The sequence below is a fragment of the Heptranchias perlo genome, chromosome 16 (genome assembly GCF_035084215.1).
Source record: "Heptranchias perlo isolate sHepPer1 chromosome 16, sHepPer1.hap1, whole genome shotgun sequence".
Taxonomy (NCBI): Eukaryota; Metazoa; Chordata; class Chondrichthyes; order Hexanchiformes; family Hexanchidae; genus Heptranchias; species Heptranchias perlo.
Window position 1 is genome coordinate 9,113,611 of NC_090340.1, and position 14,408 is coordinate 9,128,018.

At 43.6% G+C, this 14,408-nt stretch overlaps 1 protein-coding gene across 9 annotated transcripts in view; it reads left to right on the forward strand.

Annotated features, from left to right (window-relative positions):
• Positions 1 to 14,408, forward strand: part of cnot1 (CCR4-NOT transcription complex, subunit 1) — a 182,845-nt gene that overhangs the window by 81,323 nt on the left and 87,114 nt on the right. For all 9 annotated transcript variants that reach the window (XM_067997627.1, XM_067997623.1, XM_067997626.1 and 6 more), the window contains exons 19-20: positions 5,688 to 5,812; positions 12,017 to 12,303. In XM_067997627.1, the coding sequence (XP_067853728.1) occupies positions 5,688 to 5,812; positions 12,017 to 12,303 (412 nt within the window). The remainder of the gene's footprint in view (positions 1 to 5,687; positions 5,813 to 12,016; positions 12,304 to 14,408) is intronic.

A 14,408-nucleotide genomic window follows, 5' to 3' on the forward strand; every position in this document is an offset into this window, starting at 1 on the left:
TAAGTGGTTTAAGTGCCATTGAAAGTAAGATGACAATTGATGCCATGTTCTGACTTAATCAGACTTAAAGGGACGCAGACTTGAATGTTTATGGCGGACAAATGGTTTAGCCATTCGTCGCCAGATGTGGCTGGACCACATAAAGCACTATTGGGTCCTGCTCTCTTCAGCTGATTATTCTAGGATCATCTTGGAATGCAAAGATAACCCCCAGCTTCTCTTCACTATAAACCATCTTCTTAAACCCCTCTCCCCTGCCTCCTCCACCCTCACCTCCAACAAGTGTGAGGAGCTCAAGGACTATGTCACTAAGACTGAGACCAGAGATTAAGGTTCAGTTGCTTCTGTCGCTTCCCTCCCTCCTCCTAGCCCACCGAGCCAAACTTCCCCTGCCCTAGCCCTGAACTCACATCTTTCTTTAGTTTCTTTCCAATCTCCACACATGCCCTCTCTGAGCTCATCTTGACCACGAGACCCACCTCCTGCTCCCTCGATCTTATTCCCACCAAACTGCTGACCACCTAACTTCCCCTCCTGGCCCCCGTGTTAGCTGATATTGTTAACTATTCCCCTTCCTCAGATACCGTCCCCCTCCCCTTCAAATCGGCCGTCGTTACCCCCCTCATCAAAAAACCCACCCTTGACCCCTCTGTCCTTGTAAACTACCACCCCATCTCCAACCTCCCTTTTCTCTCCAAAGTCCTTGAATGTATTGCCGCCTCCCAAATCCGTATCCATCTTTCCTGCAACTCCATGTTTGAACTCTTCCAATTGGGTTTCCACCCCGCCACTGTACTGAAACGGCCCTTATTAAAGTCACAAATGACATCCACTGTGACTGTGACCATGGTGAGCTGTCCCTCCTCATCCTTCTCGACTTATCTGCAGCCTTTGACACGGTAGACCGCACCATTCTCCTCCAACATCTCTCCTCCGTTGTCCAGCTAGGTGGGACTGCGCTCGCCTGGTTCCATCCTTATATATTCAACCGTAGCCTGCAATGGCTTCTCTTTCCGCACCCGCATTGTTACCTCTGGAGTCCCCCAAAGGATCTATCCTTGGCTCCCTCCTATATCTCATCTACACGCTCCCCTCTGCAACATCATCCGATGTTCCACATGTACGCTGACGACACCCAGCTCTACCTCACCACCATCTCCCTCGACCCCTCCACTGTCTGATTTGTCATGCTGCCTGAGCAACAATTTCCTCCAACTAAATATTGGGAAGACCGAAGCCATTGTCTTTGGTCCCCGCCACAAACTCTGCTCCCTGGCTACCGACTCCATCCTCCATTCCTCTCCCCGGCTACTGTCTGAGGCTGAACCAGACCGTTTGCAACCTTAGCGCCCTATTTGACCTTGAGATGAGCTTCTAACCACACATCCACTCCATCACCAAGACCGCCTCCTTCCACCTCCATAACATCGTCTCCATTCATCTGCTGCTGAAACCCTCATCCATGCCTTTGTTACCTCTAGACTTGACTATTCGAATGCTCCCCTGGCTGGCCCCTCATCTTCCACCCCCCTCCCCCAATAAACTTGAGCTCATCCAAAACTCTGCTGCCCATATCTTAACTTGCACTAAATTCCGTTCTCTCATCATCCCTGTGCTTGCTCACTTACATTGGCTCCCGGTCCAGGAACGTCTCTATTTTAAAATTCTCATCCTTGTTTTCAAATTCCACCCTGGCCTCGCCTCTCCCTATCTCTGTAACCTCCTCCAGCCCTACAACCCTCTGAGATCTCTGCGATCCTCCAATTCTTCCCTCTTGCGCATCCCCGATTTTAATCGCTCCACCATTGGCGGCCGTGCCTTCCGTGCCTAGGCCCTAAGCTCTGGAATTCCCTCCCTAAACGTCTCCGCCTCTACCTCTCTCCTTTTATGACGCTCCAAAGATCAAGTTTTTGGTCAACTGTCCTAATTTCTCCTTATTTGGCTTGGTGTCAAATTTTGTTTGTTAATGCTCCTGTGAAGCGCCTTGGGACTACAATTTACTACGTTAAAGGCGCTATGTAAATGCAAGTTGTTAATCCCGCTATGTAAAGAAGTTTCAAAACCGCTAGAAGTACACAACAGATTAGGCAGCATCTGAAACAGAGAAAGCTTGGTTAGCGTTTTGAGTGGAACCAGAATAAGAACATAAGAACATAAGAAATAGGAGCAGGAGTAGGCCAATCGGCCCCTCGAGCCTGCTCCGCCATTCAATAAGATCATGGCTGATCTGATCCTAACCTCAAATCTAAATTCATGTCCAATTTCCTGCCCGCTCCCCGTAACCCCTAATTCCCTTTACTTCTAGGAAACTGTCTTATTTCTGTTTTAAATTGATTTAATGATGTAGCTTCCACAGCTTCCTGGGGCAGCAAATTCCACAGACCTACTACCCTCTGAGTGAAGAAGTTTCTCCTCATCTCAGTTTTGAAAGAGCAGCCCCTTATTCTAAGATTATACCCCCTCGTTCTAGTTTCACCCATCCTTGGGAACATCCTTACCGCATCCACCCGATCAAGCCCCTTCACAATCTTATATGTTTCAATAAGATCGCCTCTCATTCTTCTGAACTCCAATGAGTAGAGTCCCAATCTACTCAACCTCTCCTCATATGTCCACCCCCTCATCCCCGGGATTAACCGAGTGAACCTTCTTTGTACTGCCTCGAGAGCAAGTATGTCGTTTCTTAAGTATGGAGACCAAAACTGTATGCAGTATTCCAGGTGCGGTCTCACCAATACCTTATATAACTGCAGCAATACCTCCCTGTTTTTATATTCTATCCCCCTAGCAATAAAAGCCAACATTCCGTTGGCCATCTTGATCATCTATCAGGAAAATTAGGGAAGCCTGGAATTATCAGTCAACGCTTACACTAGAGTGCTCAACGATGTACAGGAGGCAGTACTGTTTTGGAATTTTGCATTAAACTTGGCTGGAGCAATATAGGAGGTTGAAGGCAGAAAGGTTGAGGTTAGGACCAGGATTTTCTTTTTGGAGGGTGGTGAGGAGAGCGATTGATGCTGTGGGAAGTAGAGAGATTTGACCTTCACTTACACATATTTTATAGTAAAGAACCACTCTCATTGACACACTTTTGCATCAGTGCTGAAGAGTAACATTGAGACATCCCCTGTCCTGAGCCTAGTTTGAGCGCTGGTTTAGGTTGTACCGGTGGATGCATGTATCTGTTATGAATGCTTGTCTGCATGTTTGTGAAATGTCAGCCCATGGTGGATTTTATCAACACCACAGTTTTCTTCAATTATTACAATCAACACCACTTAACAGAAATACTAACCAATTTGGTATTCATTTAGATGAAAAATATTGAAAATGCCAACCCATTTAGCTGCAGCCGTTGTACTTACTCCTTTGGGCTGAATTCTTGCTACTTGATTATTTTGGCTTAAATCAGTTAGCTTTTCAAAAACTGGATGATTTCTGTTTGACTATCCTATCAAAATATAACAAATTAAAGGCAATACATTTCTGGACATGTTTTTTTCTGTAAGAGATTTTTAAACTTTTTATCCTGCCTAGCTGAGAGTTCAATAAAATGCTTTGCCAAACTGGTTATTCACTTGTGCATGACCTGAAGGTATTAAAATCAATGCAGTACCAAGCCAAAGATCCTAGTCTGTGCAAAAGTTGTAGCTCTTTTAAAATGGCACTACTCCCAACAAGTGGAAGTGTTTGGAATTGGTTTCAGTTGATTTTAATTTTAAAGCCCAAAAAATGTTTTTTTTTTAAAAAAAGAGCAAGATTAATTTTCACTCAGCAATCTTTAACTATTGACTTGTTTCCCTCTGCAGTTTCCTCCTCCTCTTGTAAAGTCATTGACTCTCTTATCAGCTCCATGGGTGGTGGTTGTCCTCCAGTTGTGTCAGCTGTGGCCCAGTGGGTAGCACTCTTGCCTCTGAGTCAGAAGATCGTGGGTTCAAGTCCCACTCCAGAGACTTGAGCACAAAATCCAGGCTGACACCCCAGTGTACTACTGAGGGAGTGCTGCACTGTTGGAGGTGCCCTCTTTTGGATGAGACGTTAAACTGAGGCCTTGTCTGCACACTTAGGTGGAAGTAAAAGATCCATGACACTTTCGAAAATAAGCAGTGGAGTTCTCTCCGATGTCCTGACCAATATTTATCCTTCAACCAACATCACTTTAAAAAAACATTATCTGGTTATTATCACATTGCTGATTGTGGGCGATTGCTGCTTTAAAAGAAAAGGCGGCAAATTCACACAAAATATCAAAGTCTTTAGTTAAGTCTCCGTCTCTGATCCACACAGACCACGAAGGCCCCCGATATCGCTGTGGTGTGTCCTAACCGGGTCAACAATAGGGGTACTACAATTAGCAGGAGTAGGAAAGAACCAAAAGTGACTACACTTCAAAAGTATTTCATTGGCTATTAAGCGCTTTGGGACGTCCTGAGATCGTGAAAGGCAATATATAAATACTTTCAGTACCTCGCCCAAGTGACTATTATTCATGTGCAAGTGCCAGCAAGATACTCATTTACATTGGAAACATAGGAACTGGAGGAGGCCATTCAACCCCTCGAGCCTGTTGTGTCATTCAGTTAGATCATGGTTGATCTGTATCTCAACTCCATCTACCCACCTTAGTTCAGTAATCTCTAATACCCATACCTAACAAAAATCTATCAATCTCCGTTCTGAAAGCCTCAACAGCTTTTTTTTGGGGGGGTTGGGGGGGCGGTTGGGGAAGAGAGTTCCAGATTTCCACTGCCCTTTGTGTGAAGAAGTGATTCCTTTTATCACTCCTTAACGGCCTAGCTCTAATTTGAAGGTTATGCCCCCTTGTTCTGTACACTCACCAGAGGATAGTTGTGAGCTCCACCCCCCGCCATCTATGAAGGACACCACATCCAAACCCCATCCTGTCCTAGCTGGCAACCAAAGCTGTACTTCCAATTGGAGCTAGTGGATAGTAATTACAAGGAAGAGTCTTGGGAGTTTTACTTTGGTTCTTTCCTACTCCTAATTGTAGTACCCCTATTGTTGACCCGGTTAGGACACACCACAGCGATATCGGGGGCCTTCGTGGTCTGTGTGGATCAGAGACGGAGACTTAACTAAAGACTTTGATATTTTGGGTGAATTTGCTGCCTTTTCTTTTAAAGCAGGCCGCAGTGAAAATGAACAATACAGTTCTTAAATCAATGTTCCAACAGTTACTCGTGTGCTGTCTCTCCAGCATGCTGTCATCATTTCACTTGTGTATGTTGCCAAGTGGAGTTGCGGAGTGTGGAGATTTGCGTTACCTCGGATGGGGTGCCCATTATTCACACTCGCACTGTAGCTTTTTTTCCCAGGGCCACAATATTTGGGGAAGGGAGCAGCGCAGGTGTAATCCCAAATCTGAATCTTGTATTTGATCATGTTTTAACCCATATGCTTAACTGTAGTGTGAATTCAAATGGAACCAAATCTGAAATACTTCTACCACACACCCATTTCAAAATGCTGCAGATTATTTGTGAAAGTTTCTTCAAACAATGATTACATTATTTGATCATTAATTCTGTGATGATAAATCCACGCTGACAAGTGCTATGCATAGTGTTTATATGTCAGTCTGTCGCTTTGCATGTACTGTTTAATGACAGTTACCCAAGAAGGTTTTGATGAGATTTTCCCCCGTTTGCCCCTGTCCTGCACAGCTGACCTCTCTCAGGTATGGCCAGAGGCAAATCAGCACTTTAGCAAGGAGATCGACGATGAAGCAAACAGCTACTTCCAACGTATCTATAACCATCCGCCCCACCCTACCATGTCTGTGGATGAGGTGAGTGTCCATAGTCACTGAACGTTAAAAATCCGTATACTCTCATTTTAGAAGCCCCACATGTGAGTTAATTTGAGTCAGAAACACCCTTGAATAGGCTGGATACACGTGTCTTCAAGACAATGTTGTTTCAGGTTCTTTTGTGCCATTTTCTAATTTACCTGCCTGATGACAATTTCCGTAAGCGGGATTACACCTTCGTAAAGGTAACATTATCAAAAGACACAGATTTCAGATCATTGAGTACATGGACGTAGGGCTATCGGGTATCTTGATTGTGGTAAATTGAGTTCTAGAATTTACCCAGGGCTCTATTCTGTCTTCAGTCTATTCAGATAAGCAGAAATATTGTGCACAGACCGGAGAGTCAACGGGATAAAACAATTACTAAAGTTTATTCTTAAAAATTAGTTACTGATAAAATAGAGAATCCAACTAATACTAGAGTTCAAGGCAACTGGAATTTAGAGTTCTTCAGAGAACCGGTCTTCAGAGTTCTCTCCAGCAGTTAGAATGGTCTCTTAGCATAAAACTTGACAATTTCTGAGAAGCACAGTGAATATATTGTCTTCACGTGTCCCTTCATAGTAGAATATTGTGTTGACCCGTATTCTTCAGGCAAGTAGTTTCATGTGACGTACATAAGCCAAATTCTCGCGGAGCTCTTCAGTCCGAATACCCCTTGATCTAAGAATCTGGGGATAGACCCTGGTTATATTTCTTTGAAATATGAAAGCGGATGAATTTTCAAGATGGACAAATTACAATAGAATCACACTTTATAGCTTTATGGGCAGTTCGCAGCTGCAACAAAACCACATTTGAATGTGACATTACACAATGATGAAATTCATATCATTGCATTCTGAATTGAATAGCTAGGAATAATTTAGAGTCCCATCTGTTAACACTCCCAAACTGCAGGATCTGGCACGTACACTTAGCACTTTATCCTAATCTACTAAGCTAGTTACCCCATAAAGAAGGCAAGCAACTCCCCTTTAAGGTAAAGTGTACAGTCATTTGTTTTTAAATCTTGTTTGGACAAATACGGTTTTTTAAGCACAAATTCAATGATATGCGATGGGTGGCAAAATGTGGATTATATTTGTGATGAGAGCAGCCTCCTCCTCTTCTGGGATAGCCTTATGACTGGGGCTCGAGAGCAGCCTAATGATACAGCCCCTCGATCCTCATTCACGCCGTTTTTGGTCACTCCTGGATTATCTGTTTTTGGACATCACCAGTGAGATCAACAGGTTTACCAAAGGAGGGGTATTCAACACTTTTTCTGTTACCTGAAGCAGTGCTGGAGCTGTGCCAGGTCCAGTGTGATATTTCTGAAGAGAAGCTTCAGGAAATCTCACCAGGAAGAGCCAAATCGTATCAGTCTCCGTGTGGTTTGAGTACGTGTCCTGTCGGGATGTTGTGCAGTCTTACCGCCAGGCGCTAATTTTTTTTATCTTCTTGAGCTTCACGGACTTTGCAGTGGTTAGAGAGGCAGACTCTCTAGACTGGAGCTTTCGTGCATTTTGGGAACAAAGAAACCACCCTAAGGAACATGCACCAGAGAGAGAGAGCTGATGGGGAAGTTATGCAGTATATTTTGTTTTTGTATGTCATTGAGTGAATAAGTACTGAAGCGGGAGAAGTGCTTCTGGTGTGTTGTCCTGGAGCCCCAGTCATTGCTGCTGTGCCTTGGCCCACATGAGGTGAGAGGTGTGCCTGTCAGTGTACCTGAGGCACCTTTTGCTATCCTGAATGTGTAAGAACCCTTTTTTGCTGGTATTTCTAATTTATTAAATATTTTGCATGTGAAGTCAGATAAACATTTAAGATTCTAATTTTGAAGAAAAATATAACTGGGAGAATGTGCTGTATTTTTGTAGCGATTCCATTCTTAAATATGCGTCATCTCCTATGCAATGCAGTAAGTTCCTATAAGCCATGACCTATGTTATAGCCACGAAGCTGTGTTAACGTTTATCGCCGTTCTTTCATCGCTGGGTCAAAATCCTGGAATTCCTTATCTTTCATCATCGTGGGAACACCGCCTGCACGGAGGCAGCAGTGGTTCAAGGATAGGGCCCACCACCGGGCAACTTGGGATGGGCAATAAATGTGGTCTTGCCAGCGTTGCCCACATGCCAAGAACAAATTTTTAAAATATAGAACCAGTCCCTGGAATGGTAGTGTAATGATTATGTTACTGGACTAGCAATCCAGAGGGCTGGACTAACTATTCAGAGAATGAGTTCGAATCCCACCATGGCAGTTTGAGAATTTGAGTTCAGTTTTAAAAATCTGGAAATAAAGAGATGGTATCAGTGAAAGTGACCATGAAGCTGTCTGATTGTAGTAAAAAAAAAACCCCAGCTGGTTAACTCATATCCTTTAGGGAAGGAAACCTGCCTGATCTGACACTGTGGGTCCAGTCCCACATCAAATGGGCTTGACTCTTAACAGCCCTCTGAAGTGGCCTAGCAAGCCACTCAGTTGTATCTGGCGATAAATGTTAGCTGTGCCACTGGCACCCACCTCCGTAGAATGAATACAAAAAAAGTCTAAGTTGGCCGCAAGGGCTATTTGAAGGAAAAATCAGGGGTCCTGCTCCTGATTACTTTCTGGTGATCTCTGCTGGTGGTTAGGTGTATGGTCGTTGGGTGAGGACAGGATTGTACTTAGCTAGGATGCTGCTTCTTAACAGTGTAGTGCCCTGCCGGCTCTCGCCATCTAGGTCGTCTCATGCAAATGACCATGTGGGTGGGTGCCTCGCATTCATGGAGCATTATTCTAACATGAGATTCATCTTCAGTAAAGAGAGGGAAATTTAATCTTCGGTGGAGTGCTTGTTGGTCTCCTGTGGGATACAGAATTGATTCTACAAATTATCAAGTTCCAGGTGGATTGTTAGATTCTTTGTATAAAGTGGGCTCATCCTGTATTTTGCACGAAAGCTTGTTCACTTTGTGTGGTCATTTGTTGACATTGCTCTGTGAGTTTATGTTGGTGCAGTGCTCAAGCTGTGACTGTTACATTATATTCTCATGGGTGTTACATCCCCCCTCAGAATGGATGTATTTGTTAAATGAAGATGTAATATGTAAATTGTAATGAAAAAGTAAATTTTTTTGCAAGTTTAAAGGACAATTATTGGAATGGACAGGGTAACTTTGGTATATTGTCTTGCAGAAGCCTGGTCCAATGTGGATGAATTTTAAGCCTCAAAGGGCAAGTGGTTTAAAAAGAAAGTATCCTGTTTGTCATAGTCTATGGTGGTTATTTGCTGAGAATTAGATTTTCACTGCAGTATTTTTGTTCCATGTGTGAACGTAACGGTGTGTTGACATCCAGCTCAACGGCTGTCTTTCACCCAGGCACTAGAGAGAATTCTGCATTTCGATATGTTTCTTTAGCAGCTACACTGGAGAGCATGAGACTTTAGCCAGCTGTAGGACTGCGCAAAGTTCATAGTAGTTTTTGAGAACTAGGAGTGATTTACAAAATAAATTTCTAATGTTTTCGAGACAGGGGTGATAAGAAGGGCCAGAATCAAAGCCTTTTATAAGTTGCCTTTTCATTGATCCTGGGTCTTGCCAGCCATCAGCCTTCATGAATCTGGAGAACTTTGAGGTTGCCACTGATTGTGGGAAATATATGAATCAGGAGTCAGCGGCACTAGCTTACCACTAAACCCAATATGATGGCAGTTTAAATCGGCTTGCATCCATAACTGGACAGCGGTAAAGCATTCCTCCAGCCTCATGATTGAATCAGCAGACCCAGCTGTGCTGGGTTTTGTCTGTTCCTGGGGATTTTGGTTGAAGTCTCTTGAAGCATTTTATCTCAGGCAAGAGGAAGGGAGAGGGGAGTTGTAGAATAGTAGTGCACTGTCCTAACTCTGACAAAGGGGGGAACTGAAAGTAACCCAAACTAACTAATGCTCTCTTCAGATATTAAATAATTTCAAGTTTCAGGGGTAAGGTGAATTTGTCAAATTGTTACACTGCGTAAACACACTGCAAATGTATGAAATTATTGTGCAAAGGGGCTGTGCTGTGTTGAAATGGTAATGAGACCAATGGCTTGAAACCCCTGGCTGGGACATGTTGGGAAAAATGGTTGGTTTGATCAGAATTGCAATTAAAAACATTTAATCACAAAACATTCCCCATCCAACAAAAGCCAACAATTCTTTCTAAATTGGCTGATTGAGAGTCACGGTTGGGAAAAAAAATCTGTTGGTCACACATGGTTTGAGCATATTTAGATCAATAATGCATTCATTCAGCACTTGTGCAGACAATAATTTGGGAAGAGGAGTAAGAGAGTGAGGAGTATTTTACTGTTGTTGTGAGGGTTGATAGTGCTGTGGGAAGGAACACATTTCCATTACAGGTATCTGGAAACTTCAAGCACTCCCAGATCAGGGTCAGCATTGGTGGAATAAAGCTCCCTCCACTCTGTCCCAGAAATATGCCTTAACCTCAAGAGCATCCTGTAACTGCTTGGCTGCAACATTTTCTGTTTCCATACCAGCCATTTTTTGTGGCATCAGCATTGACATTAATTGAGAATCTCACTCAAAAGCAGTTTTGTGTTATGGGCCTGCTCCCACTAAGGTACTATTTAACTGCTTGAATTAATTTCACAAGAATCTTGCAGCCAGCAAATTTCAGGAGACTTTCATCCCAGCTGCCTGGGCTGGATTCAGTCCCAGATCCCAGAGGTGTGAGAACCCACTGCACTCCTAACTACACTGTTTTAGCCATGATGTGGAGATGCCGGTGATGGACTGGGGTGGACAAATGTAAGGAATCTTACAACACCAGGTTATAGTCCAACAGTTTTATTTGAAAATCACAAGCTTTCGGAGGCTTTCTCCTTCGTCAGGTGAGTGTGGGATTCCTTGAAAGTTACCGCATATATAGTCAGAACAATGCCTGGTGATTACAGATAATCTTTCCAACTGCCCGTTATCAAGGCAATCAAAGGAATTGAATAGTGTTCAGACAGAGAGACATTAGATACAAGACTACTGAATATACAAACGGCCAGAACCAAAGACAGACAGACAGAGAGAGAGAGAGAGAAACATCCGAAAGGAAGAGAAAGAGAGAGAATGACCAGTTGTATTAAAAACAGAACTTTTTTTTCCGCTGGTGGGTTCATATCGCGCTACACGTAACCCCAAGATCCTGGTTGAGGCCGTCCTCATGGGTGCGGAACTTGGCTATCAATTTCTGCTCGACGATTTTGCGTTGACGTGTGTCTCGAAGGCTGCCTTGGAGAACGCTTACCCGAAGATCGGTGGCTGAATGTCCTTGACTGCTGAAGTGTTCCCCAACTGGGAGGGAACCCTCCTGTCTGGCGATTGTTGTGCGGTGTCCGTTCATCCGTTGTCGCAGTGTCTGCATGGTCTCGCCAATGTACCATGCTCCGGGGCATCCTTTTCTGCAACGTGTGAGGTAGACAACGTTGGCCGAGTCACAGGAGTATGAACCATGTACCTGGTTGTACACGACAACGCAAAATCGTTGAGCAAAAATTGATAGCCAAGTTCCGCACCCATGAGGACGACCTCAACCGGGATCTTGGGTTCATGTCAAGCTACACGTAACCCCACCAGCAGGAAAAAAAAGTTATCTGTTTTTAATACAACTGGACATTGTCTCTCTCTCTTCCTTTCGGATATCTCTCCCTCTCTCTCTCTCTCTCTCTGTCTTTGGTTCTGGCCGTTTGTATATTCAGTAGTCTTGTATCTAATGTCTCTCTGTCTGAACACTATTCAATTCCTTTGATTGCCTTGATAACGGGCAGTTGGAAAGATTATCTGTAATCATCAGGCATTGTTCTCTGACTATATATGCGGTAACTTTCAAGGAATCCCACACTCACCTGACGAAGGAGAAAGCCTCCGAAATCTTGTGATTTTCAAATAAAACTGTTAGACTATAACCTGGTGTTGTAAGATTCCTTACATTTGTACACTGTTTTAACCACTTTAAAGCACAGTCCCATAAAATTGGAAAGAAAGTCTTCCGTCAAGTAGACTGATTAGTTGATTTTAGTAATTGGTGACCCTGAGACCCAAACTCAGAGCATGTAGCAAGGTGACCATTTATTGCCATGTAGTCAACATTGCACTTTATGCTAACTCTGAAAAATGGTGCTGATTGTTAAATTTCCTTTTTGTTTCTGCAGGTTCTGGAAATGCTGCAGAGGTTCAAGGATTCCAGCATTAAGCGAGAAAGGGAAGTTTTTAACTGTATGCTACGTAACCTGTTTGAGGAGTATCGCTTCTTCCCCCAGTACCCAGATAAAGAGCTGCACATCACAGCCTGCCTCTTTGGTGGAATTATCGAAAAGGGGCTGGTCACCTATATGGCATTGGGACTTGCACTGCGCTATGTTCTTGAAGCTTTGCGCAAACCTTTTGACTCCAAGATGTACTACTTTGGCATTGCTGCACTAGACCGATTTAAAAATAGGTATGTTTTATTTTAATTGTTTCTGTATCGGAGTCTTGATAGGGACAACTTCACTTTAGTGAAGAAGAAAGTTGATCTGAATAGGGGTATCAACAGTTGATCTTGCCAGTATTTTGTTTTCTGTGGAGATTAATCTATTTGAGAACGCATAACCATTGATATTTCACATTGTTCAAAGTATAGAATTTAAATATATCTGGGTGGACTGGGTTTAATCATTATCCTTCCATCTCTGAGTCCTAGTCTGATGTGCTATCCTAAGTGAAGTGAGTTTTAGGTGGCCTTAACCCAGATCCTGATGGGTGACAGACCATGATATAGGGCCATGCATAATTTGACACTAATATTGGTGGTCTTGCTTGAATGGTTGATGGGAAAAGTGGAAGTGTCACACTGATGCAATTGGTTTATTCATTGTTGGACCATTATAGAGGGATCTTTACTGAGGGGGCTTGATGTTCAAATCAGTTGCAAAAACTGCAGGTATGTTTCATTTGTTAGCACTGAAATATCTCTCTTAGCATTCAAAAAAATTTGCATCAGTGTTCTCAACCCCATTATGTATCCTGTGTAAATAATGGTTTAAAATAAGTGAAAGCAAAGATGAAGTAACAGCATCCAATGGATACCACATTGTGGTTTTGGGGCAGGGAACATTAAAGAAAGTTTTAATTTATTAGAAGGCCGATCTGTATGAGTCAAAGTTGATGTGTGGGTTTATTCAGTGTGCAACAACTGTCATACTTAAAAAGAAAACAAGCCGTCTCCACCTGAGTAATTGTTCGTCTTAATTTCCCTGTGTCACATACCATCACCCAGCTGAGATGCTGACTGACGACCTATTACAGGTTTCTTAATACCTCATTTGGAGTTGCACAAGAATAACAGTGGTTGACTAACTTATTTCTCTGTATTGTAATGCCAGACCTTTTGTCTCCTCTTGCCTTCCCCCCACCCTCAAATGGTTGAAATAGACAACCCTCCATGTTAGGATTTGCAAGTGAAAATATCCTGTACTTTGTGATGCAACACTAGAGCACCAAGCCACTCTCTTGTCACATGTTTATAAATTTCTAAGTTTTATTCTAATTTTTCCCTTCATCTCCTGTGATGTGCCTCCTAAACATTCGCATTCTTGGTCCCTGCACCATTATCTCTGGAGTCCCCCAAGGATCTGTCCATGGCCCCATCCTATTTCTTGGAGGCATCACTCTAAGACATGACATCGGGTTACACCTGTACCCTGACGGCACCCAACTCTACCTCAGCACCACTTCTCTCAACTTCTCCACTGCCTCTGTGTTGTCGGACTTCACCCAGTCCTGGATGAGCCGCAATTTCCTCCAATTAAACATTGTGCTTCAGCCCCCGCCCCGTGCCACAGATTCCATCCCCCATCTTCTCCACTGTCTCAGGCTGATCCAGACTGTTTGCAACCTCTGCATTGTATTTGAACCTGACTCCATCACAAAGACCTCCTACTACCACCTCCCGTAATATTGCCTGTCTCCGCCCAGTCTCAGTTTATCTGCTGCTGAAACCCTCATCAATGCTTTTGTTAGCTCCAGACTTGACCATTCCAATACTCTTCTGGCTGGCCTCCCACTTTGCACCCTCCATAAACTTGAGCTCATCCAAAACTCTGCTGCCTGTATCCTAACTCACACCAAGTCCCGTTCAACCATCATCCCTGTGATCGCTGACCCTATATTGGCTCCCGGTCCACTAATGCCTCGATTTTAAAATTCTTATCCTCATGTTCATATCCCCCCATGACCTCGCCCCTCCCTATCTCTGTAACCTCCTTCAGCCTTACAACCCTCCCAGAACTCTGCCTTCCTTCAACTCTGGCCCCTTGTGTATCCCCCACTCCCTTTGCCCCTGCATTGGTGGCTGTGCCTTCAGCTATCTAGGCCTTAAGATCTGGAGTAAACCTCTGCCTCTCCACCTCTCTCTCTTTAAGATGCTCCTTAAAACCTACCTCTTTAACCAAGCTTTTAGTCACCTGTCCTAATATCTCCTATGTGGTTCAGTGTCAGTTTTTGTCTCTGTTCGTGTTAAGCGCCTTGGGATATTTTACTATATAAATGCAAGTTGTTGTTGTA